General features: G+C 40.6%; 1 protein-coding gene across 2 annotated transcripts in view; it reads right to left on the bottom strand.

Annotated features, from left to right (window-relative positions):
* Window positions 1–4,687: 4,687 nt before the first annotated feature.
* Window positions 4,688–25,351, bottom strand: part of LOC118583075 (SLX4 interacting protein) — a 172,990-nt gene continuing 152,326 nt past the window's right edge. For both annotated transcript variants that reach the window (XM_036186369.1, XM_036186370.1), the window contains 3 exons: window positions 22,087–22,175; window positions 7,073–7,173; window positions 4,688–5,513 (listed from right to left, as the gene is read on the bottom strand). In XM_036186369.1, the coding sequence (XP_036042262.1) occupies window positions 4,769–5,513; window positions 7,073–7,173; window positions 22,087–22,175 (935 nt within the window). In that variant the 3' untranslated portion in view covers window positions 4,688–4,768. The remainder of the gene's footprint in view (window positions 5,514–7,072; window positions 7,174–22,086; window positions 22,176–25,351) is intronic.

The following is a 25,351-nucleotide window of genomic DNA, read 5'->3' as shown; positions in this document are numbered from 1 at the left end:
CCCAGGGAGTTATAATGAGCTACAAGATACATGGGTGACTCCAACTAGTGTCCACTGTAGGGAAGGCCTTCTGAACAGATGGAGAAATTAACATAGGGCTGTGGTATGCTTATTTGAGTACTTAAAATATTAGACAATTTTGACAGATGAAGAAACTGAAGCCTGGAAGGTTAAGTGACATATTAAAACATATATAAAACCTATTAACAGCAATGTAGCTCCTGGATCCAGGGTTTGCAGCTTGCAGTCGGTACCTTGCTGTTACATGGTTTCAGCTCTCCAGTCCAGGTTCCACACCCAGGGCAGGGTATCTTTTGTGTGGGTTTCGCCACAAAGTGTACCAAGATGACCAAAACACTAAAGAAATGGGTTTACCCATTTATAGTCATTCTTCACACTTCACATACAGCTCTCATTACATGCCCAAACTGACACTAAAACGTGTTTGGAGGGACTGGTATAGAGTCACCAGAGAAATATATTTACAAGTGACCAGAGGCTCAAGGGACTGAACATTAAGATGACATAGAGAAAGAGGTGGTGTAGCACTTCAATCAGTCCTGAATAAAGACCAGATGCTCATGCAACATGTAAATGAGTTCACTTGGGGCAGGACAGAGTTCTCTGGGAAGGTGTCAAGATCATGAAAAGCCCTTCCTAAGAGGTCCACTGAAATTCAGTGGGAACAGACTCATACTGTTAAGACAGCTCAGAACCTTAAGGGTCAATTTAATCTTAATGAGTCTCACTAGGTTTTCTAAACCTCAATCTTTAAGGCTAGTGGCTCAAATGGTTCCTTTAACTTAACAAGATTCTCCAAACCCAAGAAGTGCTCCTGGAAGGAAAGACATTCTTACAAGCAGAACATAATTAAGAATAACGTGTGTGCTTTAGATATGCATTCTTTGAGCTTTATTCACTTGCTTATGAACAGCATGTCCTCCTCTCTTACACACACACACACACACACACACACACACACACACACACACACACACACGCTCTTAGCAGGGGCAGGACCCAGACTTCGAGGCCAGTGTGAGCTACATGGTGAGTTTGAACAATGGGATCTAGTGAGACCTGCGGCGCCCCCCCCCCCCCCAAAGTAAGCAATTTGGATGATACAACACAAAACTCAAATATTTATTCACAGAACAGGTACATTTTCTCTACAAAAGTGGTTTTATTCTCTGGATAGACTATTTTAAGCTACTTAAATGAGACGTCCAGGGTTCTCCTGGAGATTTGGCAGTGTCTAATTCCCCCTGGAAACTCATTCTGAGAATCTGTCAAATTACCACCTATTAGCACCCATCAGCTGCTTTGCGGAGCCAAATGCATGGTTTTACTGAGTTTTGCTTCAATAAACTACAAATCACAATCTCTGGTAAGAATGGTGATGGAAACATTACTGTAGCATGGTGATACCTGACTATACTTGAAGACCAGTCTAAATGGGTCCACACGATAAAGAAAATCTCGTCCATGCAAGGCCCCATAATGCTACATATTGACATACATTTGCTCCTTGTCATGTTAAATATATATAGAGAAAGCAAATTAAAGGAGTTTCTGCAGATTTCTGAGAATTTAATTATACCCTGGAACTGTAAGACTGGTGATATATATGATTAGATTTCTGTACTTGAGTTAACGTCATTTTACAATGCTTAATTTATTTTGTACTGTGGAAAGCTCTAAGCTATTTAAGAGAAACTTGTTTAATTTTGACTTTTTTTTTTTAAACTTGCTCCAACATGTTTCAATTCATTGCTGTTTCAATACCAGGGAATGGACTCTCTTGTCTTGACAAACCAAATGCAGTGATTTCCTCATAAGAGAAAAGAAGAAATTAAAACAATTTCCATAATCCAGTCTCGGCATGCTGAACAGCGAGTTTTTTGGCTCTTGAAGAGTTGCTTGTGATTCAGAGGGCCATTCACTACCATTTTGTGGGAATATTACAGTAAAGTCTGCCAAGGAGCTTAAGGAAACACAAATACCGCCACTGATCCTAGGCCATTCTCTTGGGCATAGAAGTTTCCTTCCCTATGTGTCTGCCCCAATTGGGCTCTTTCTGAAGCCAAAGGCACAATCTCTGCTGAAAGCCAAATACGACATCAAACATAAAACAATTATACTGAGGAGCCCATCATCATCTCCAAGATACACTTTGAGAAAGTTCATCCAGAGATAAACTACATTCTTCAGGAATCAAACTACATATTTTTTTTTCCTTCTTCTGGGATCTTAGGGATCAAATCCAGAGTCCTGCACATGCAAAGCACTCACTTCATCAATAGCCCACGAGTCTTGTTTTTTAAAGAAGGAAATGCACTTCCATATTTCTTTAGCATGCAATCAGGGAATAAAACCCTGTAGCTATTCCTCTGCTCCCAGTGCCAAGTGACCCTTTACACTTAACGAGTCATGTGCATATCTGGGTGAGTTAGCCTCCAGTGGCAAAGAAAAGCAATTGTGCAAGAAAAATCTCAGATTATTTCCACACTTTTTTTTTTTTGTCTGTTTGTTTTGAGATAGGGTCTCACTATATAGCTCCGGCTTTCCAGGAACTTACTATGTAGACAAGGCTGGCCTTGAACTCAGTGATCTGCCTGCCTCCCAAATGCTAGGATAGAACCAGGCCCAGCCTTTCCCAGAGGATTTTAAATGAGGGTGGGGTGTGAGGAAGAAAGAAAGGAAAAAACAAAAAGATCTAACCAACTGTCATTTATTAGAGTGTCATTTGAAAGCACACAGAGGTGGCTTAGCATCTCAGATACTGAGAAAGTTCTCTAGTTATAATAACATCAATAGAATCGGATGGGCATCTCCTATAAGTATCAGAATAACAGGGACCTGAATATAAATTTAATTTGAAGTATCAAAGGATTGAAGAACTTGTTTTTGACTATCAACACTGACAGGGTCTCAGACTTTCAAATGCCAAGTTATTACAATTGTTAAGAATATAAAAACTCATATCATTCCCAATAGTAGAAAACATTTAATACCCCACCTGATAAGTAACAAAACACTTGGGATTACTTTTCCCTTTGTACATATATTCATAAAGAATTGTAAAACCACTCAAGAAACAAGAGATGCATATGTGTTTCAGATACACTGAAGGAAAATGCTTAAAGGCAAAATTCCTTAAACATATGCCACACGTGGGAGCCCAGAGCCATTCCCTGCTAATCCTGTTAAAATCCATTGCATGAAGGCTATGAAAAAGACCACATCTATGTATATCCCAAACATACTATTTTTTTCTCCCTAGTTACAATAATCATTATTTCCTACAATAGAACAGATTTGAAAAACAAAACATTTCTTGAAAGCAAATCTTTCATTTAAGTACAAATAAGTACTGAGTATGATCTTAATCATTAAACAATTAAAACCCTGTTTATTCCAGGTCAGAATATCTAATTCTGGAGTGGGAAGCACCCATTATCTGATAAGACTGGCTTTGACTTTAGGATCTTTCTGAGTGATCTGCTTGTTGGTGTATAATGGGTGCTACTCACGCTTCCGCTGAGGACTCAACTGCTGGGAATCGGCTCTCAAGAAAAAAGCTGGGCGGGAAAGGGAAGAAGGAAAAGCAGCAAGCAGTTTCTGGTTCTTTGAGGCTGGCATGATCAGATGCAGCTTCCAGGTTGACAACTTAGGGCTCCTTGTCTTTCTTGAGAGCAGGCTACACAACCAAAGAGAATATTTTAATGCCCTCTGAATTTTCCCAAATTAGGAACTGGAATGGCCACTGAGCTCCCTAGTTCTAGTCTGTCCTAACTGTAGTGGAGGCATGAACAAGGACAAGGGCAGACCTGTGCCACACAGAACACTCCTCTTCCATGTCTTCGCCTAAGGCTGAGATGAATTACCTGTACATTTCTGGCAATGACAGTTCTCACAGCTCCCTAGGTGCTGTGTCCATCCTACAGGAGAACCTGGGAACTAAGTGACTCACACACCAAACCCAATCTAAATGTTCACAAGGGAGCACAGGGGTGTGCATATCCATATGTAGCCCCAATTGATGGAAGCCATGGTAGCCAGTCTGGAGGAAACAATTCCTAGAGAATCATCTTCAACGTTAGTGTTATTTGAGAATCACAGCTCCTCTCAAACTCCAATATTTTGCCCAGAACCACATGCTGAGAACCACTAATGTATTCTCATTGTCAGGTACATAGTTTGAGGAGCAGGAAGCCTGCAGCTCTAGAACGGGCCTGCAGCACATGGCACTGACTCTTTGTATCCCATCAGGAGGTCTTCACAGTGATGGGGTGAGAATGCCCAACATTACTGACTGCTCCTAGATACATGGTTTACTCCTTGACAGTTGGAGGGCTCTCTGTCAATACAATATTTTCTGGAGACATTTATAAACATGATGAGAAAGTAACAAGCTTATTAGAAAAACAGCCTCTAGGAGGTTACTGTTAAGTCTAATCCCAACACAAACAGTTTTTAAAAAAGATTTATTTCATGTGTATGTGTGTTTTGCCTGCTTGTATGTATACATACCATGTGCATGCCTGGTGCCCATGGGATTGTGGCCAGGCATGCACAGGCACGGGCCAAAGTTGTGTCTCCGGGATCTGGGGTTCCTGATGGCTGTGAGTCACCCTGTGGATACTTGGAACCCAACCTGGGTCCTCTGCAAGAGCTGTAAGTGCTCTTAAAAGCTGAGACATCCCTCCAGCCTCTAAATATGTGTTTATTTAAAGTAATTACCCCAATTCTTTTCAGAACCCAGGAACTAGACACTCAAGTTTTTCTTGTCACTACATCCTCTGCTAGAACTTTGCAATTTCTTTCTTTTCTTGCTTGGGCCTCCTTGAACTGTAGCTAAGCTTTCATCAGGTGTAGCTGAGGCGGTTTGCTGTGCCTGCCCTGGGTTGTTAGTCATAAGGTGTCTGGAGGAGAGATTTTCCAAAGCATGTGGCTCATCTTTAGCTGTAGCTTTTGCCAAATCTTGATTCAAAAGCAGCCCTGGATCTGACAGCTCTAATGCTGGCAAAACACTGACAGCTGTGCTCTTTTCCACCATCACATCTCCTGGGACGAACCCATCACTTCCAAGAGAAACTCTCCTGTGGTGGTCAGAGTCTTTGGCAGAGCCACAGTTCCTGCCTTTCTGTTGTGTCTTGGCCGCTCGTGGACTTTGCTTTGGACCTGGTGGTGCTGACTCATAGCTACACAGAGGGCTCCTGCTTAGAAGCCCCGTCTTTACCCACTCCCCGGGATGAGGTTGTTGCTGGCTGATAGTGTCTTCTGGCTGAGTCTGAGAAACATTTTCCAGTGCTTGAACAGGAAGCTCCCGGTGGCTCTTGGCTGCTTTTATGTCATCCTGTGCATGACCCATGGATTCTGACGGGATAATGGCTGAGGCATCCCTCCTCCTTGGTACCACAGTAATGACTGAATCACTAGATCTTCCCGCAGCGCCCTTACCGCTCTGTGATTTGCTCCCAGAACTGCTTTTTGCTTCAGTTCTTCTCACACTAAAAAGGACAATAAAGACTGTATGGCATGTAAGGTTCACAACGACATGAATTCCTCCAAACCCATACCCCTGGGTTGTTACACCTGAGAACAAGGCAGGTGCCAGCCGGATTCCCAATACCTCAGCATATCTAGGAAATCCCCAAAGTGTATGTTGAATATAGACTGGATTACGTAATAACCTCCGCATTTTCCACTAAACTAGGGTATGTTCTAAGTTTTCATTGCTGGTTCATCAAAGGAATCAATGATGGAATCACTTTAAAATGGAATCATTCTAACCAAAGCAAACAGGTATGCATTTTCAGATGTCAGAAGCAAATACTCCCTGGGGTTGATATACTGACTTTCACTAAGAGAGAAAGCTTAGATAACATCCAAAGCACTGGATGTGTGTGTGCACACCCACACATATTCACAAATATGCAGAACACAGTTTATATTTGTGAGTAAATACTAATCTGAAAATTCCCTCATGACATGACATTCTAAGGTATTTCTCAGAAGGTGTCAGGTTTATTCACCAACCATATGGGAATAAGCCTCAGTTAATTGGACTTGGTCAGTCATGGAAAATATTCAGACAACTAACATTAAATAAAGTACAACCACGACAAGCAGTATATCTACCCTATCTGTCTATCTATAGATAGGGTCTATCTATTGTCTGTCTATCTATCATCTATCTATGCATATATCTATCATCTATCTATCATGGATCTGTCTATTATCTATCTATCTATCTATCTATCTATCTCTCTATCTACTATCATCTGTCTATTGTCTATCTATCTATTATCTAACTATCATCCATCTACTTATCTATCATTTATATATCATCTAACCATCACCTATCTACTTATCTATCATCTATCATCTATCTATCTATCTATCTATCTATCTATCTATCTATCTATCACCTATCTTTCTAGCTCCCTCTTCTACAGGATACACAACAGAAAGACAAATTTTAACTATAAAAAAAACCTTCCAGGGCAAGACAGAAACTTCATAGGAAATTGAGAGACTAAAGCCCTTAATTTTGGCAAGGAGTTGACAACAGTACATTTACAAATAGCAAGAAACTTCTTCAGCCACTAAATTCAAGCATTGAAGCTGGATTATTTACTTTGGCTAAGCTTTGTGGAAAACAACAACAACCCAGAAATATGTTGCAGTAAGGGGCCCAAGGACTGCCATAATTACACAAAAGTCAGCATCTCACGAAGGGCATGCAGTTTTTAGGTCTGTCTGCAGTTACCTCAAGAGCTGTGTGAAACACACCAGCAGCAGGTGCTTTTCATCTTCAAAGAGCTTGTAATTAATCACTCCTTGCAACACACACACCTGTGAAGCAAGGAGTCTATTCCCACTGTCCAGAAAACAAGAGTAACAGGAAGGTGGGAAGGACATGTATTAATATATGGCTGTGGGCCAGACCAATGGCAGAGGGGCTTCTGATTAGGTTCCATACACTCTCATTAAGTTAGAGACTTCTGGTGATACAGTATCCACACAGGCAGTCAGAAAATAAGAAAAGGAAGCACGCGGAACTTACAGTTCTTGTAGAGTGTTTCTCTTGAGCTTTGTACCAGGAGAAGGAGAACTCTCTACACACTCAGCAAAATAGTCAGATACTCCATGGAGGGTTCTTTTTGGCTACTCCAAAAGATAACAAAGGTTAAACAGGAGTCTATTAGCTGAACACTAAAGAAAACAGTTACAGTATGAATGCTTTACCTCTGTCAATACTAGGTAAAAACAGACTACAGTTTTAGGCTCTTTCAACTGCTTTCAGCTGGAATTTTCCGGTGTCACACTGGTTTTGTATTCTTCTCTACACAATTCATGCATTAGTATAGACCACAAACATACAAATCCATAATGTGAAACATTCGGATCCCAAGTCATCGAGAACAATATCTGATCTCTCTGTGGCTCTAAAGGACAGAATCCCTGAGCCAGCAGCAGCATGCTTATGAGAAGACAGTAGTCAGTATCCTGACGATCCTGAGATTTCCTCCACATTTCCCTTATTTAACAATATAGTCTTTGTTAGCCTTAAAATAGTGACATTAAACCTCTCAATATTTGTATTTTAAAAAATGAAGTTTTTCAATCTTGGTTACCCAAACAAACAAACAAAAAACCAAAAAAAAAAAAACAAACAAAAAACAAAAAACAAATGAATGATAACCAAAAACCCTGGAATCTCTGCCTTCTTATAGTAGTCATTGCCATGATTTTATATACAAATTGTCCACCTTTTAAAAACATACCTATAAAGCTTCATAAGGAGATAATTACAAAATTTAAAATTCTGCCAACCTTTGCCAGAGCTGACCCATGTGATATTTTTAGAATTTCTTCCCTTAGGTTAGAAGCTGATAGCCCAGATAAGGTGTTATCTGCTCTTGTTTTCTGAGATACCAGGTATTCTTCCCCACCAAATTCCTATAAAACACTGTGACCACGAGGAAGCTCGGCACCTATCAGTAGGTCTTTGTTTTATGTAGGCTTACTTCGGAATCAATAGTGCTAGTCCTTGAGCCACTAGTGCTATCCCAGGGTATCTCTAGCAGCTTGATCTAATCGGTGTTCACAACACTAAGTTAGGAGGGCTCTTGAGCTCTGGCCCATGTCTATGCTTCAGACCTGGGCCAGGATCTTTCAAAGACATGTCCACTTGTAACCTAAATTGGTTTTAATTGTGAGTCAACATAGTATAACTGGCTATTCTTGGTTATACTGCATTGCAATGTGTCATTCTTTTAGTTTGTTGTATCCTAAAATTTATTTTTGGAAAAGGAATACTTCAAGTTAAGTCAGAGTGGGGAGCAAAAGAGGGTAGGCTAAGAGAGATTGGGAGCGATGGAGATTTATGTGGGAAACACTTCTAAACATGTCCTGTATACCCTGTAAATACAGTTGATTTTCCCCTCACAGCCACACCCTGTAAGTGCTGTATTTTCAGAGCTGAACAATTAACATAAGAAGCATGAGTCAGGCTTTGAACAACTCTGTGGGAACCAGAAAGCCTTTTGCTATTAGGAATGATGTAAATTCCCCAAGGCTGGAAGAAGTCCACAATGGAAGGCAGACAGGGTCATAAATAACAACAATAGGCTCTGCATACACTGTATAAAGTATGACACAGCGATAGTGACAAGCTTCAAATCTCAATCTCAGCGTGGATTCAGCCACTGACTTGGTTGTGTTTTAAAACCACATGTATTTCCTCTGAGAACTTCAAAAACATCTTTAAGAAATACAGCAGTCTATTCTTGTCTTAAAGCCCTCTGACAACAGGGTCAGGGATGTCTCTGGAAGAAAAGTGACAGAGGGAAATATCCAGTTCAAAAAGTATAAAATCTGCAAATTCAAAAAAGAAAGGGGCAGAAAAGGAGGGGGAGGGAAGGGGATGAGATGGGGTGAGAAAGGGGGGAGACAGAGACGGGGAGAGAGCACTCCCATTCGCATGTATGCGCGCATGCGCACAGACACACACACACACACACACACACACACACACACACACACACACACACACTCACACTCCTGAGGGGACATTCAACAAGTCTGGTCTCTAGCTTATAAATTAAAACCACATTCAGCAACTTGTTGAAAGAGACATATTTACATTTGTATGAAGACTGGGTGGGCAGGAAAAAAAGAAGATTAGTCTCTTTCAGCCCTTGAACTGTCAGGACTCATTAGATGTCTCTTGTTCATACATTTCTAGGGTCAGTTCACATCCCTTTGTTACCAAACCACAGCTCATGGTCTCTAGTATTATCCCCCCACCTCACCTCAAAAATCCTAAAGAAGCAGCTATCACCTGGAAATAGGATTTCCCAAAGGGATTTTCTCCTGATTACCAACTTTCTTATCTGACATAAAAATGAAACCTGCCGCTTATCCAGAGACAAAACTCCAAAATGTAAATACATGGAACACACTAGGAGGGACATACAGGGATGATACCATTACTTTAGATTTCGTGTGAGCAATGAGCTGACCTTCAAGAATACAAACAAATCTACCATATTCAAAGTGGCTAGCATTTAACTCTTAAGTCTACAGTAAGCATGCTATGGAGGTCAGGTAGTCAGGAAGTAGACTAACCAGGAGGTGGCTTATTCTTTATAAGCTGGAAGCTTGCTGTCTGTCTAGGTTAAGGATAAAGTTCTGTGAATATCTTTCTTGGCATACTCTATTCTTAACCATTTGACCAATCCCTACCACTTCATTTTGTTTCAATTTTTGGTAATATTTTAAGGGTTTTGGTTTAAAGAGTTCTGAGAAAGTACCAAAACACAAACTTGTTTTGTTTGTACAAAACTTGGACAAGGATACTGACCCCAGAAGTCTAACCTAACGGGATACCCTGCACTCAGTAACTTGTATAGCCCGGGTAGGCCCCAGGGCAAGGGGTTAGGCCTTCCACTATCTCTCTGGAGATCAGTGAATACACTTCAAGCTTGAAGCCAGTCCAAGCATGTCCCCCTCTGTGGATCCAAGGAGAAGGTTGAGCTGGAGAACTGGACAAACACAATGAGGAAGGACAGTATGCCATGTTGTCTACTCTGACCTGGGGAACATTAAATTCCTGGATAAATTTGGATAACCGAGGGCATCCCCTCCAAAACAAGGTAGGCAGCCATGCCACACTTATTGCCTCCAATCAGAGAACATACAGGTTTAAGATGTCCATGTACCAGTGGCCAATATTCAGGCTGCAAAGGCACCTGGCAACTGTGACTACCCTCGGAGTCCATCCCACAGTGACTTGACTTACAGAGCAGCAGTTTCTAACACTGTGGGGCAGATGAAGGGACAGGCTTAAAATGACAAAGAAAACACCCACTTGCTCTTGAGTTAGGACCTCCTCATAGAGTCTGTAAGAGCAGATGGGATTCAAAAAGGCCAGCAGAAAACTGACTGCCTGCAGCAGGGGCACCAAGGCTGGTGTTTTCTCTTTTAAATAGATTCCTAGGACTCATGGTGGAAGTTCTGATTCACAAGGTCTGAGGTGGGGCTAGGAGATCTATATTTAGGTTCCCAGGTGATTCACACTCTGCTGATATACATGAAACAACACTCAAGATGGGAAGCCATAGCAAAATTAACTTAACCTGGTACAACGAGACAATGAGACGAAACTTTGCAAAGTGGGCTTGCATTATCCAGCAAAATCAACATGGGAGCTTGTGGAGGAAATGGGACAAATTCCACCCAGAATCTACTGCATTTGTATCCCTAGGGGCTGGGGTCAGGACAGGTATATTTTAGGCAAGCTCCCCAGTAAGTCTTTTTTTTTTTTTTTTAAATGATTCTAGTAATTTTATTACAGTACATTGTTATAATTGCTCCATTTTATTTTTCTTGTTAATCTCTGACTTTGCATAACTTATTGGTTGAACTTTAACAGGGGCATGCATTTATTTTTTTTAATTAATTTTTTCTTTCCTTTTACATACCAATCTCTATTCCCCCTCCTTTCTCCCACTCCACTCCACCTACTCCCATCCCACCTCCATCTACTCCTCATAGAGGGTAAGGCCTCTCCTAGTAGTCAACACAGGCTGGCATACCATGTTGGGGAGAGACCTAGCCCCTCCACCCTGTATCAAGGCTGAGTAAGGCAGCACACCATAGGACATGGCTCTAAAAAGCCAGTTTGTATACCTGAGATAAGTCCTGGTCCCACAAACACATCAAGTCACACAACTTTCACACACATTCAGAGGGCCTAGTGTGGTCCCATGCAGGCTCCTCAGCTGTCAGTCCAGAGTCTATGAGCTCCAACTAGCTTGGGTCAGCTATTTCTGTGGTTTTCCCCATCATGATCCTGACCTCCCTTGCTCTTATAATCCTTCCTCCCTCTCTTCAACTGAACTCCAGGATCTTGGCCAAGTGCTTGGCTGTGGGTCTCTGCATCTGCTTCCATCAGTCACTGGATGTAGGGTCTATGATGACAATTAGGATAGACACCAATCTGAGTTAAGGCGAAGGTTAGTTCAAGCACCCTCTCCACCACTGCTATGAGACTTAGCTGGGGACAATCTTATGAGTTCCCAGGGTTTCCCTAGCTTCAGATTACTTCCCATGCCCTCAATGGTACACTCTGTCAAGATAACTCTTTATGAGTCTACATCTGAGGCACATTCAAAAAGTCACTGTTTCTCATTTCTCATGATCACAGCTGCTGAGATGATCTGTCCAGGGCTTATCAGCAACTCAAATGGCAGAAAGCACAAAGCTGAAGGACAGGACAGTACAAGGTCTTACACTCAGTGCTGGCTTGTCCCAGGGCTAGTTTTACAAGCCCCAGTGGCTCTCTTTCATTTTTGTGGAGTAAGGAGAGGTGTATGAAGCCCTCTGGAACATGGAAAGTGTTACACTATTTTTCTTGACATTATTGGTCAAAACAAACAAATCAATAAAGAGACCCAGAGGTCTTCACAGATCATATGGAGTTTGTAAATAGGAAAAGATGCTTTCTACACCTACAGAAATTCATAGTTCCAAAAGCCCTTTCCGATATCTCATCTGTAAGGGCTGCTCCAGGCAGTGCTTTCTCTGCAGAGTAGCCACATGTCATTTGCTGTCATGGTGGGATGGTGGTGTAGCAAGATGACTCTGAATCAGAAGTCCTTGGCTACAGTCCCTTCCCGTCATTATCTGGCTGAGAGATATGGAAAACTGACTCATCTTTGTTGAGCATCCATTTCTTAATCTGTGTCACACACACACACACACACACACACACACACACACACACACACACACGACAACATGGCTGTTGTCTTAGTTAAGGTTTCTGTTGCTGCACTAAAATATCATGGCCAAAGCAACGTGGGGAGAAAAGAGTTTAGTGCATCTTATACTTCTCTATTACAATCCATCAGGAAGTCAGGGCAGGAACTGAAGAGGCTATGGAGGAACGCTGCTTATTGGCTTGCTCCTCATGGTTTCCTCAGCCAGTTTCCTTATAGCACTCAGGACCACTAGCTGAGAGGTGGCATTGCCCACAGTAAGGTGGACAGTCGCATAGCGATCATCAGTAAGAGAATGCACCACAAGCTTCCCCACAGGCCAATTTGAAGGCAGCATTTTCTCATTGAGGTTTCCTCTTCCAAAACGACTCGAGCTTATGTCAAGTTGACATACAACTAGCCAGCACAGCTGTCTTGGGTAGAGGTCTGTTCTCTTTCCGCCTGGGAAGAAAAGACCTTGAGATGCCAGGACCAACCACCATATACAGGCAGAGAACAGAGGCAGCAGGGGCTGGCAGAGCTAACAGTGGCAAGAAACTGAGTTTTCAGAATACTCTTCGTGTCTCTGATCAAGCTCTACTCAAAGTCTGGAGCTTTCAGGGACAACAGTAAAAACCTCATTTTCTCCCCTATACTATTTGGAGTTATCCTGCCTGTCTGTAGAAAATGAAAAGGTTCAAAACTCACTGAATCTCTTCTAAGTCTGTTGTACTGAATAAGTGGTTGTAGGTGCTAGGCGCCTGTACTCTGCCAACAACACCTTCTATAAACAATAGGAGCAGAGTAAAAGTGTAATATATCATATTCATTTATTTAGGGAACATGTAACAGTATTAAAACATAAAGCTGAAAGCATTGAAGCATATAACGTGACTTTAACGCAGTGTCTGCTGGCTTTCAGGCACATCTGGGTTCTGAAGTGTGATACTTCAGTGGAAGCTGAGGCAGTCATAGAGAGGCAGCTGAAGTGAAGCTTGTATGTGAGAATACATCATGTCAGAAGACAATGTGACATGGCTATACCAAGCACGTGTCCCAACAATGAGAAGGAAGCATCTTCCAAAGTTCACTTCTAATATTTTCTTAAATTATTCAGTAATAAGCTAAAGAACTAAAAGGACAGACAGATGGAATAGGATCGTAACAAAGGATAGATACATCCAGGAGCATCATGTATCCCCTCAAAGGAACAGAAGCAAAATAGAATAAAAGAAAAGGGAGGTGGCATCTGATAAATTCCATAAGACTGAAGTCATTTTTCTAAGGACCATGGAAGTAGACATGTGTTATGATACTTTAGACAAAGCAGGTAGGACAGGGATCAGCAGCTGCTAAGAGAAGCTGTGTGAAGAAGCATGCTCTTTTCCATTTCAAAGGTTCTAATATGTCAAGTCATCTGCCCATTTCCCACGGTGAGGTAGAGGCTTTTTCTCTCCTAAGCCTTCCACTCTTCTATTCCAGGAAAGGCTGTATCTGTAGGGGAGAGAGAACTGGGCTTGAGGACTGTGCTGCCACCCAGGCTAGTCACAAGTACTACTGATTTTTCCTTTCAAATACTTTAACAGTTTTCTTTCTGTAGGGCTGAGGCTGTAATTCATTTTGGATAACGTGCCTGCCAAGCATTCATGAAGCCCTAGGCTTGAGCCCCAGCACTACATAATCTGGGCATGGTAGTACATGCTGGTAACCCCAGCACTGAGTAGGCAGAAGCAGCGGAGTTGGGAAGTCAACATCATCCTCAGCTACAGAGTGAGTCTGAGGCCAGCCTAGGACACATGAAATTCTGTATCAAGAAAGAAAAAAATAATTCGTCTCCTCTGAAGTTGTGACGAGGAAGCTGTTGTATACAAATCTAGGGAAATACCTGTAAGTAACTGCAAAGAATGTGGCCCTAAAATGGTATCTGTGAAAAATCAAGGAAGTTATCTTGTAGGAAGTGTACACACCACAGGGATTTTCCAGTTTACATTCACCTGCCCTTGAGAACCTAAAAATAAATCCTCACCAAGAGTCTTGGGTACAGACAAGTATAACAAGACATGGTATTTTAAAGAACACATAGCTTTGGGACTGTGCCTGACATGAGGAGCTACTGACCACTATTAGAGTTGTATAAAATTTATCTAACTTTGATCAGATAAATATTAAAATACCTTGTGAATTATCTTAGGGAAACTTGGCCTATCTCCAGAGTCTCCTTGTTAAAAAGTATCTCCTCTGCTGTATCTAGGGCTGCAAATTTGCCAGCAACTGTAGCAAGTAGCTGGCCTTTTACTCAGGGTTCAGACTGCTGAGACTTCTCAAGTGCCTGAGTTCAAGGCCTTGGACAGAACGGGAGCAGAGGGTGCTGGTATGGCTACACTACACAGGTAGTATGGCTGGCTAAAGGACGGACTAAAGAGATCAGGATACTACTAGTGGGGAAAAGGCAAAAGGCCAGAGAGAAGACATCACAGCTGTCTGTCTCATTTCAAATTTCTTTCTAGAGCTGGCCCTCCGCCTGGGATATGGAAGAAATAGCTCTTGCTAGTTTCCTTGAGCACAGTTAGGCCTCCTCTTTCCAAGACTCATATCTCCTGATAGGAACAGCTTTTATGGATTTGTCTGGGAACCTCATCTCTATCATGACATCGTTTCCTTGGGAAAATGAGTGGTGCATTCTAAATCATCTGCTTATTAATGAATTTTCCAAACATAATCCATTCACACAATGAACTTTATCTGTGCTGTCCCTGTGGGTGTTCTGTGGAGCATGGACGCCTAGAAATGCAGGCCTGAGAAGTCTGCTATCCCAACTCCTAACACCTTAGAAAAATGACTGAGTTTCTCCCCCAAAGCTTCAGCTCTACAGAGGTCTACTGACCGCTGCTGTAAGTACAAGGTACTTAGAGGGACGGTCTATATTTTTTCCTTCTTTGCCATTGGTCCGTAGAGCCCCACATGACCAGCTGACTGACTACAGGGGAGCTTATCACTTAGCTCTTGCATCTTCAGTCTTTGAAGTTGCCAAACGCAGTTGAGATGAAAACTAGACACACAAACAAGGGTCTAACCTTCTTGGGAGAATACTATGTGCAGACAGGTATTACCAAGTATTACTCTCATTTCAATACCATGGAGGACATACAATCATTCACTAATCTAGCAGTCTGGCATTTATATGAACTCTTCTCTGGGGAAGAAGGAAATAATGGTGATAACAATTATTATTCACAAGTGCTTTAGAGTTTATAAGCCACTTTAGTATTTATTATTTCACTTGACTGCTAAGAAAATTTAGCAAGGCTTGCATAGCATATGTCACATTTACCTCTGTATACCAAGTTAGGGGCTGATTTTCTAAAGCCAAATGCTCTGTCTGAAGTCTTCCACCAAGTGACTGGGGACACAGTGCTCAAGGCCAGGTCTTTATATTTTAACTTCAATAGCTTTCCCTCTGTTCTATCCCATATTATTTTTTCCTAATTAATCTGCATTATAATTGGTCACTGAGGAGAGATTGCATGTTTCCGAACATAGAGGGAACATTATGCAAAATAAGCACAGAGGATTAGAGGACCAGATATGTCATTTTCTGTTACCCTAGCTAATTATCAGTCTTAGAGTCTAATTCAGTAGTGGGCAGGTTACCTTTTGGTGATGAAGTACAACACATCTCCTTTGCACTATTACTGGTTAAAAATTTGGGAGAGTTTTATTATTAGGAAAATTGTTATATTACTGTAACAAGTATTCAATATTCAATCTTTAAAAATGATTCTTACTTGAGAAATATTTTTCCTACTTCTCTGTGTCATAGTCTAGAAAAATAAAGCAACAAAGACCATCTTCACTGCCGTCACTAGCATTTTCATTAAGATCAGCCACCTGCCAGTCCTTTTAAGGGGAGTGGGGAGGGTGCTGTTAAGGCAAATTGTCCCGATCTGTCCCTTGATTATCTGTTGACCATGTTTTGATCCTGAGCCATGCATGACCCCAGCTACCTGGAGAGGGAACTGGTAGTAAGCCTCTGCAGGGGGCAAGCACTGTAAGATTCTTTAGCACTCAACAACAGTCTGACTTAAGAGCTATATTCAACTCAGTGCTTACATCTTGCCTTTTGTCAGGATGTTCAAGCATTCCTTCTACCAAGACACTGCTATAGTGAGGACCTGTCCTCTGCAGCTAGCAGCTTTTTTCATAGGAGAGCACCAATGTCTTAGTGACATCGGTGAACATTTTGATCTAAGGGCAATAGGAAAACCTAGACGCTAGAAATGACTGTCATGAGACCTAGAAGCCTATCAAGTGGAAGCAACAGAGTGTCACTTGCCCTTAAAACCTAAAGACTGTGATTAGTATGATGTTGGTCAACATACAGAATAAAAAGGACTCCACATCTCAAACTAATACAGTGTAGAAGAATACTTAACTTATATGAAAATAGAATATCAAGAGTTTCCATGGTAGAAATCATTATGGAAAAGACATAGACTCCACCTGCCACACATCAATGTCTTACAATTGAAAGATGAATGATAAGCTCACTTAAATTACTCTTCTTACTTGATAAGGATATTTTATATAGTAAGTAGAAATACATCATCAAGCCAGGCAGTGGTGGCGCACGCCTTTAATCCCAGCACTCGGGAGGCAGAGGCAGGCAGATCTCTGTGAGTTGGAGGCCAGCCTGGGCTACAAAAGTGAGTTCTAAGACAGGCTCCACAGAGAAACACTGTCTTGAAAAATGTAAATAAATAAATAAGTAGAAATACATCACCAAAAGAGCATCAATAGAAAAGTGGAAATGAACTAACGTATCAATGAAAAGGTCCTAGCTAAAGTGAATATGCACTGACCTTAGTTTTAAGCCTAAAGAAGCAAAGATCAGGTTGGTAAGAGAGGTTCCTTGGGCTGGGAGTCAGAGGTAATTTTCCATTTTCTTGAACAGATTTGTATTTAGTCTTTTGATGCAACAAACATACAGGGATTTGGTAACCACTTGCTAGGGAAGAACCATGTTAAAATATTAGAAAATGGGAACTAGTAAACAGCCTTTCCACCAAACGTAAGGGCCTTTCCAAGTGTTGCAGGAACATCTTGACAGCTCCATATAATTCACCATGAACCAGAAGTATAATCAGGCACAAGAATGGCTTTTTAAAGTCCATGATACTTCATCCTAACCTGGGAAAAGGGATGGACTACTTATCCTCTCATCAGGGCATAGAAGTTAGTACACTCCAATTTTTAAGTAGTATTATTTCTTCTGTTCCTCTTTAAAAAAAAAAAAAACAACAACTGTGTTTCTTTTGTTTTAAAAACATAAGGCCTAAAATCTTTTCTTAAAACTTTTGCTTATTTTTCCTAAAATAAAACATGACACAATTCTACAAGATTATTGTTGCATTAAAAAAAATCTATCTTGTGTGAAAATCATAATCAAATTCTCATTTAATGCATTTTCATCTTCTTTTTTTCCTGACCGAAATTCAATCTGAGAAAGGATTTTTGAGATAACTGGACAACCCTAGACTGCACACAGTTGAGGAATATAAGACCCATGCTAAACATAACACAGTCTACAATAGTTTACTGCTTGAGACTAATTTTCACTTCATTCTTATGTTTATAAATGAGAAGGAGTTTTTTCCTTTTTAACAATAGCCTGGCTTAGAGAAGTAGTCAACTTAAGTGTTTAGATGCTGCCGATTGTCAGGGCCTTTTAATAATCTTTCTCTATAGTCCATGCTACAGAGAGGACCCTGCCATGATGGCTGGGGTTGTGTGCAATCATGACAGCTGTTTTCATAGTTCAGCCACAACTCAGATGAAGGACAAGAAGGAAAATCCCAAAACCTTAATGCATGGATCTGCTTTTAGGCAGCACTAACACTGTGTGTCACTTTTGAATTTCCAAAAGGATCTCAAACTTTGACATAGTACAGCTTTAAAAGAAAGAATGGACGTCTAAAATTCTGGGCTTTCTTTTGGAATGGTAGAAAGGGTATGACTGATTTTAGGTGGCCAGGATACTCAGCAGTCGTGTCAATCTCCCAGACTATAAGCAGTTAGAAGGCAACAGTATTTTCTTATTTTTGTGTCACTGAAGCCCAGTAGAGATCCTGGTATAGAGCCAGCACCCAGAACATTCTGTTCCATGTAATGGTCAGAGCAGATGGGAACCGTGGTCTCCAGAGGCTAGGAGTGGCTTGTAACTAACACACAATCAAACAGTAGCTTTGCAATGACCCTGAAATGTCCCAGATATATACAAAGGTCCATGGTTATTTACATAACTTCAATAAAGAAATCACAGAAACTAGTAAGTAACTTCAGATTTCTCCAAATCTCCAGGGCTTTACAACTGAAAAAGAACAGTCTCTACACAAGAGACAGTGCAGAGTTTGGGATAAAGGGGAAGAAAGAAAAAAACAAAGGAGGGAAGCTAATATTGTGGACTAGAACAAGTACAGTAAAATCTGACTTGATGTTCTTTATTGCGAAGGGAAAAAAAAGTGAACAGAGCAAGCAAAGGTAAAAACTGTCAGAAAGACTGGCTCCACATCCAGCACTAGGTCAAATCTGAGGCTCTAAGAGTTTTGAGATTTCTTATGAGAAACTCTAGTAAGAAAAATACAGTGACTCATTTCATAATAATGCCCTTGCTTCCCAAAGTACACAGCTCAGTTTCCACATCCCACATATGAACACTGTGCATGCAGGGCTATTGCAACATAAGGGCCTTCCTCTACTGTCTGTCCCACATGGACAGAGAGAGTTGACAGAGGGGATGGCCTTCTTTGGCATGTGCTAGAGGGACAGCAAGAACTACTCTCACTCTGCTCTGCCTCTTGGTGCTGCCTGATCTGGGACATGTTCTTTGGTGCAGCTATCTTGAAGAACTGGTGTGCCAAATGCTGCTGGCTTCCTAGTTTGAAGGCTGAAAGACTCCCTAGGCAAAGGGCAAAGAAGTTTTCAAGAGATGCTCCCAGATTTCCTAACCAATTCTCACTGAAGACCCAGATGATCCAGAGAGCATAGGAAACTAAAAGAAAACTCCCTAAGGGCTACATACAGTACCAGTGAGAGGTTTAGGCTGCTATCAGTACAAGACCATTCCTCATTAATCCTGTGGATGTAAAACAGCGAGTTATAAACAATTATAAGAAAATAACTGTAGTTTATTGCCAATATAGTTACATGGGGAGCCAAGTTCCCAGGACTTGCCTAATCAGAAGCACCAGGAGAGAATGAGATGGATCCTGCCCTTCTGTCAATACCAACATAAAATGAAAAGAAATTCAAATTCTTGGGTGTGGGGGGAGCCTGACATCGACAGGTCTGGATGTTTGGAGTACATCCTGAGAATGAATTTCTTCTCTCTATGGCAGGAAGCATCAGGGAGGAAAGGACTGTTTATTGATCCCTAAATAACGGAGACAGGTGCACTCTCAAGAGGTCAGATATCAATGGTGGAAAGACTGGCTTGATGGGGGATTTGCAGGAGATGCCTGGATATTTCACAGCTTCTACTGATGCTATACCTGAGAAAGTGGTGGACTGAAGGCCCTGGGAAGGGGAGGTGTTCAGCTGAGACTCAGCACATGTGGCAATGGAGCTGTTTGGTGTACCAACTCTGTTTCCCTCACTCTTGTCTGTGTTGCTGGGAACGTGTATGTGAAGGGCAAGTGAGACATAACTAAAAAGAGCCACCAAAGATAACAAAAGAACTGTGTGATGTAAATGACTTTTTCTTATGAGCTAACACAGTCAACTTTGATAGCATACTCACTAAAGATGAGGAAACTGAACTCCCCATGAAAAGTGTTCAGCTGGGTTAATGAAATGAAGGACTGCTTCACAATGAAAGTTTTCAGTAATGAGGAAGTTCTCCAGATTGCAGGATTTATATAACAGCAGCTACAGAAAACTTACATCTGTATAAATACTAGAGCCCCCAAGGGGATAGTGTTTCATCTGTATTCAGATGCTTTAACTCCTCCTTAACAATTTAAGATATTAAGTATTAAAACATTATACATCAGATAGAAGATCTGATTTCTCCTGTATCCCATCTGCAAGGAATAACATTCTGGTAGAGTTAATAATTATTTTTTTAAACTACAGATCAATTCTTCCTTGCTCTGAAAATCAGTTAAGCAATATTTATTAAAATATATGCCAATATAATTACTTTAGTATTTATTTATTCACTAAGATAATGCAGTGACCTGGAAATATTTCAAAAAACAAACTTCTAATGCCTTTGGCCAAATTTGCTTCACTGATCTTATTTCACGTATATACGTAGAACATTGTTGATGGATGAAGAGGAAATAAAAGGGTTACACTGGCTTTTTTGAAAGGATCCTCTGCTCAAAACAAAGAACCAAATGTAAGCATGAGTTTTCAGCTCTTTGCTTTTTCTTGGTCTCTATTGTCTCACAGAGCCTCTGAAACATTTATGTATTTACTTAAGATGAGATAAGAAGCTAGTTTTATACTATGTGGGCCAAATTTCAAATGGGTTAAAAGATAATAAACAACAGGGATAATCTAATATCCCCATAAATTATTTTACAAGCATAATAATCATGTCATACTTTATGGCTGGGTTAATGCCTTCTATTTTTTTTTCCTGTTCATTGAAGGTTCAAGCCATAGACCTAATTCTATTTATTTATTTGTCTGTTTGTTTATTTATTTATTTATTTATTTATTTGGTTTTTCGAGACAGGGTTTCTGTGTAGCTTTGTGCCTTTCCTGGAACTCAGTCTGTAGCCCAGGCTGGCCTCAAACTCACAGAGATCCGCCTGGCTCTGTGTACTGTGATTAAAGGCGAGCACAACCACCGTACGGCCTATTTTTTATTTTTTAAGAATAAGTTAAATAGACTGAGATGAGACTGCAGCAAGATACATATACACACAACAAGGACACTGAAGAGTGTGTGTTAGGCTTAAACACCACAGCTGTAAGTTACATTTTGAGTAGGGTTTCTACATTATTTGTCCGAGTAGAGAACTCTAGTGAACCAGGAGAGGCCCTGATAGGGCTCAAGCTTAGCATGAGAAAGAGAGCAAGAGAGAACGAACTCTACCAGCTATGAAAGAATACACAGGGGAGAAACACCAGTTCTCAGGAAAAACGTCAGTGATTCACCACGGAACACAATGCAGAGGCCACTGACCCCAAGGAAACTTCTAGTGGAAGCATAGATTTTTGCTTCTTTTCACTAACATCCCATCACAAACACCATCAAGGTTTTCCTGCTGTGTTGTTGCCTCATTTAAAGTTGAAAGTAATAAGATACTGCTTATCAAACTACACAGGCATGGTATTAGAGAGGAAAGAAACAAAAACCCAACACATTAGTTAACAACTCATTAAGTGATCAGTGTTACCAGGCAAAACAGGCATCTCTAACCTCTTCAAACACACTGGACAACTGATAATAGAAGGCAACCCCACACACAACACCACACATACACACACCACCACCACACACACAACACACATACCATTACCACCACCATACACCCATTACCACCACCACCACACACACCACCACAACACACATATTACCACCACCATCACATACACAACTACCACTATATACACCACACACACACACACACACACATACACACACACACACACACACACACATACACACACACACACACACACACACACACACACACCACTGCCACCATACAAACCAGCACCACACTCACATTACCACCACCACCACCACCACCACCACCACAGCACTAAGAAGATTCTCTCACAGAATATTTTTCATACATACCAACTTTTGATTCTGGCTTGCCCAAGTATCAGGACCGAATGCAAGCTGACTAACACAGACCACAAATCTGTCAGGAAATACACGAAGTTCTGTACAAAACAAAGAAGACCAAGTGACTAAAAGCATCAATACAATGCAAATCGAAATTCTTGTTTCCAGGTTCTTTGGTAATGTTCTGTAATGGCAATATGCACATATATGTTACTGGGGTCTCTTCTCCCTTCTCTCTCCAGGGTTTCCACCACCTAGGCACAGTGAATTCAAGGAAGTGCCAAGGGGTTGCAAACTGATCTATCTCAGCCACTGAACTATTAGAGCAGACTGAACCTCTCTCTAGGCAGGCTATTATAACTGTTCTCTGCATTAGTATGCTGTTCTGTGTTTAGAATTCCTATGTGGGAAGAAGTATCAAATGTTTTCTAATCAGCATACATACTTAAAGAGGAAGGATAGGAAAACAACCATTTCTCTTAGGAATTGATGGCTAGTCTATTAAAGGAATGGTTAAGCATGCAACAGTAGCGTGGTCTACAAAATGAGTTCCAGGACAGTTAGAAATGTTACACAGAGAAATCTTGTCTCAAAACAAAGAAAAAAAGAAACAACAACAACAACAACAACAACAACAACAAAAAAAAAAAACAAAGCAAAAAACCAAACCAAAATAAAACAAAAATATGCAACAGTAGAGATGGTATTAGGATTCATTCACAGCAATCCACCTCTATAGATTCTGATGGCAAAGTCACTTACTTCCAATGGGAAAGGCACAGAACAGGACCCCTTTGGTCAGTGATTGGAACATGGCATTGGTAATGGTATCTGTATCATCTCTTCTTTCACCTGACTTATCTAGCCATCTATAAACCCACCAAACACCATCCAGCTGTGGGACCATGTCTGAAGTGATGTGTAACAGATATGAACAGCACCTGTCTAGACTGAATGGGTAGGATTCTTCATCTCTTGATACTTACTACACTATTCAAATCTTTTTTGCAACATATATGTATATTGCTACAAAAACAGCCATTTTTCTAAAACAGAAGAACTCCTTTTCAGATGTGACTATATTTTAAAGACAGAGTTATGAATTAGTTTAAGCTGTGAATCAGGTAAGTGAACTCTTTCAATATTCTGCATGTGAGGTACTGAGTGAGATAGTAATACACTTCCATTTGGTTCAACTGTTAGTTAATTATAAAGGTATTAATTGCATAAACACACAACATGAACACAAGTAACATCTTATACCACTTGGCTAGGTCAGAGTGTACCAAAACACCTAAAGAGTTGATGTTCCTGGAGTGGTTCTCTCCTGAGCCCCTGGGCCATTGCCATTTCTTTGGTGACTACTATTCTAAACTATGTATGTATCACAACAGGTCAGATGTTATAAGCAAAAGCTCCACCTGTCCTGCTTCACCTGGCTCCCACTACCTAACAAAAATGTGCCAAGCATTCAGACCCTCCATGACTTCAGGCTAATCTGCTGTTATAGTATCAGCCAACCAGGCCTCCCATAGGAAGGCTTTATTTCAGGTGGGGTCATGAATGTGTCTAAAATTCAGCTCCACACAGAAGTTATATTTGAAGGGAATATCAGATGTTTCTGGAAAGTTCTAAGAACAAAATTATGGAAACAGCTAATACTAATGTATTAATTATTGAAATAAATTATTGGGATTAAGTGACAAGTAGCCTCTGTCCCACTTTATGGATGGACAAGTCATAGAATTCATTATTTGTCCATTCTCTCCCCTATAAATAAATCAGACATTCAAAGTACAATGTTATTTAGGAATGAGAGTTAAAATTCAAAATTATCACTCCATCTATTTTGTATTTCTATTTTTGTCTCAAAAATAAGAGTGATAGATTATGAATACTTTTGAATAAGACATGAATAGATTATGATAATCAAATCAATTCAGAAGTTTCTTTTGTACCACTTTACTTGATTATGTAATAATTGATTTGTGTTACTTTAACACTTAAATAAAGATTTAAACATCAGTCCCTACCAGAATATATAGCTAGATTGCATTGTAACAGAAAAAAGATTAACTTTTTTAGTAAAGTAAACAAAGTATGGTTAAGAGCCCTGGCTGCTCTTCCAGAAGACCAGGGCTTGAGTCTTAGAACCCATCATGGTGGCTCACAATCATCTGTAACTCCAATTCCAGGGACCCAATACCCATATCTAGCCTCCAAGGACTCTTAGCACACATATTGGACACACATATATGTGCATAGAGGCAGACCTCATACACAGAAAATAAAAATAATCTATTTTTTAAAAAATGAGTGTAATATATTTGAGCAACATTCAAGAGTCAAGAAAGTACAGACAATCATGAATATTCCATGAGCAAACCTCCATAAAGGCAATTTCTAAGTTTCCATTTAATATCTTATATTCATAAAGACACTGTCCAAAATAGTTAAGCTAAACTTTCTAATGTTCATATCTACACAGAAGGAATGGCCATTATCTCCTGACTTCACTGTGGTTGATTGGACATGATATCATGCTGTGGATATCGCTCTGTGTAAATAAAATTCTGATTGGCCAATGGCCAGGCAGGAAGTATAGGCAGGACAAGAGAGAAGAGAATTCTGGGAGGTGGAAGGCTGGGGTGGAGGGATACTGCCAGCCGCCTCCATGACAAGATGTAAGGTATTGGTTAGTCACAAGCCATGTGGCAAAGTATAGATTAATAGAAATGGGCTAAATATAAGCATAAGAGCTAGACAATGGTAGGCCTGAGCTAATGGCCAAGCAGTTTAAATAATAAAGTGCCCGTATGATTATTTTATACGTGGGACTGCGGGGGTTTGGTGGCACCTGGAGAGAAGCTATCCAACTACAATATCATTTTTTGTATCATGACTTGCCGAAGTGAGGGTTGAGAGCTGGCCTAATTAACTACTTAAAGAAGGTTTGCTGGCTCTGGGCTGGGAAAGCATTTTCTTGAAAATCACTTGCCCCTTTCCAAGGACTATGGGGTGCATGTACCTTGACAAAATGATTCAAAGTTAACATGTTCATTGAGTCACTTTTGAAACCCAATGAAAATGTTGTGATGTACCAAGAAAGTAAAGTGCACTGTGGTCCATTTCTCTGTTTCTGTGGTCAGTAAGCACTATGAATAGAACATGAAGTATCATATATGCTTTGAAATCCTACATGATGTAGACACAGAGCAAATGGGAATATTTATTCTCTAATTTTCAATCCTCTTTTGGACAAATTGATTATGTA

Source organism: Onychomys torridus, chromosome 4 (assembly GCF_903995425.1).
Source record: "Onychomys torridus chromosome 4, mOncTor1.1, whole genome shotgun sequence".
Classification (NCBI taxonomy): Eukaryota; Metazoa; Chordata; class Mammalia; order Rodentia; family Cricetidae; genus Onychomys; species Onychomys torridus.
This window is presented reverse-complemented; position numbering and strand designations above follow the sequence as displayed.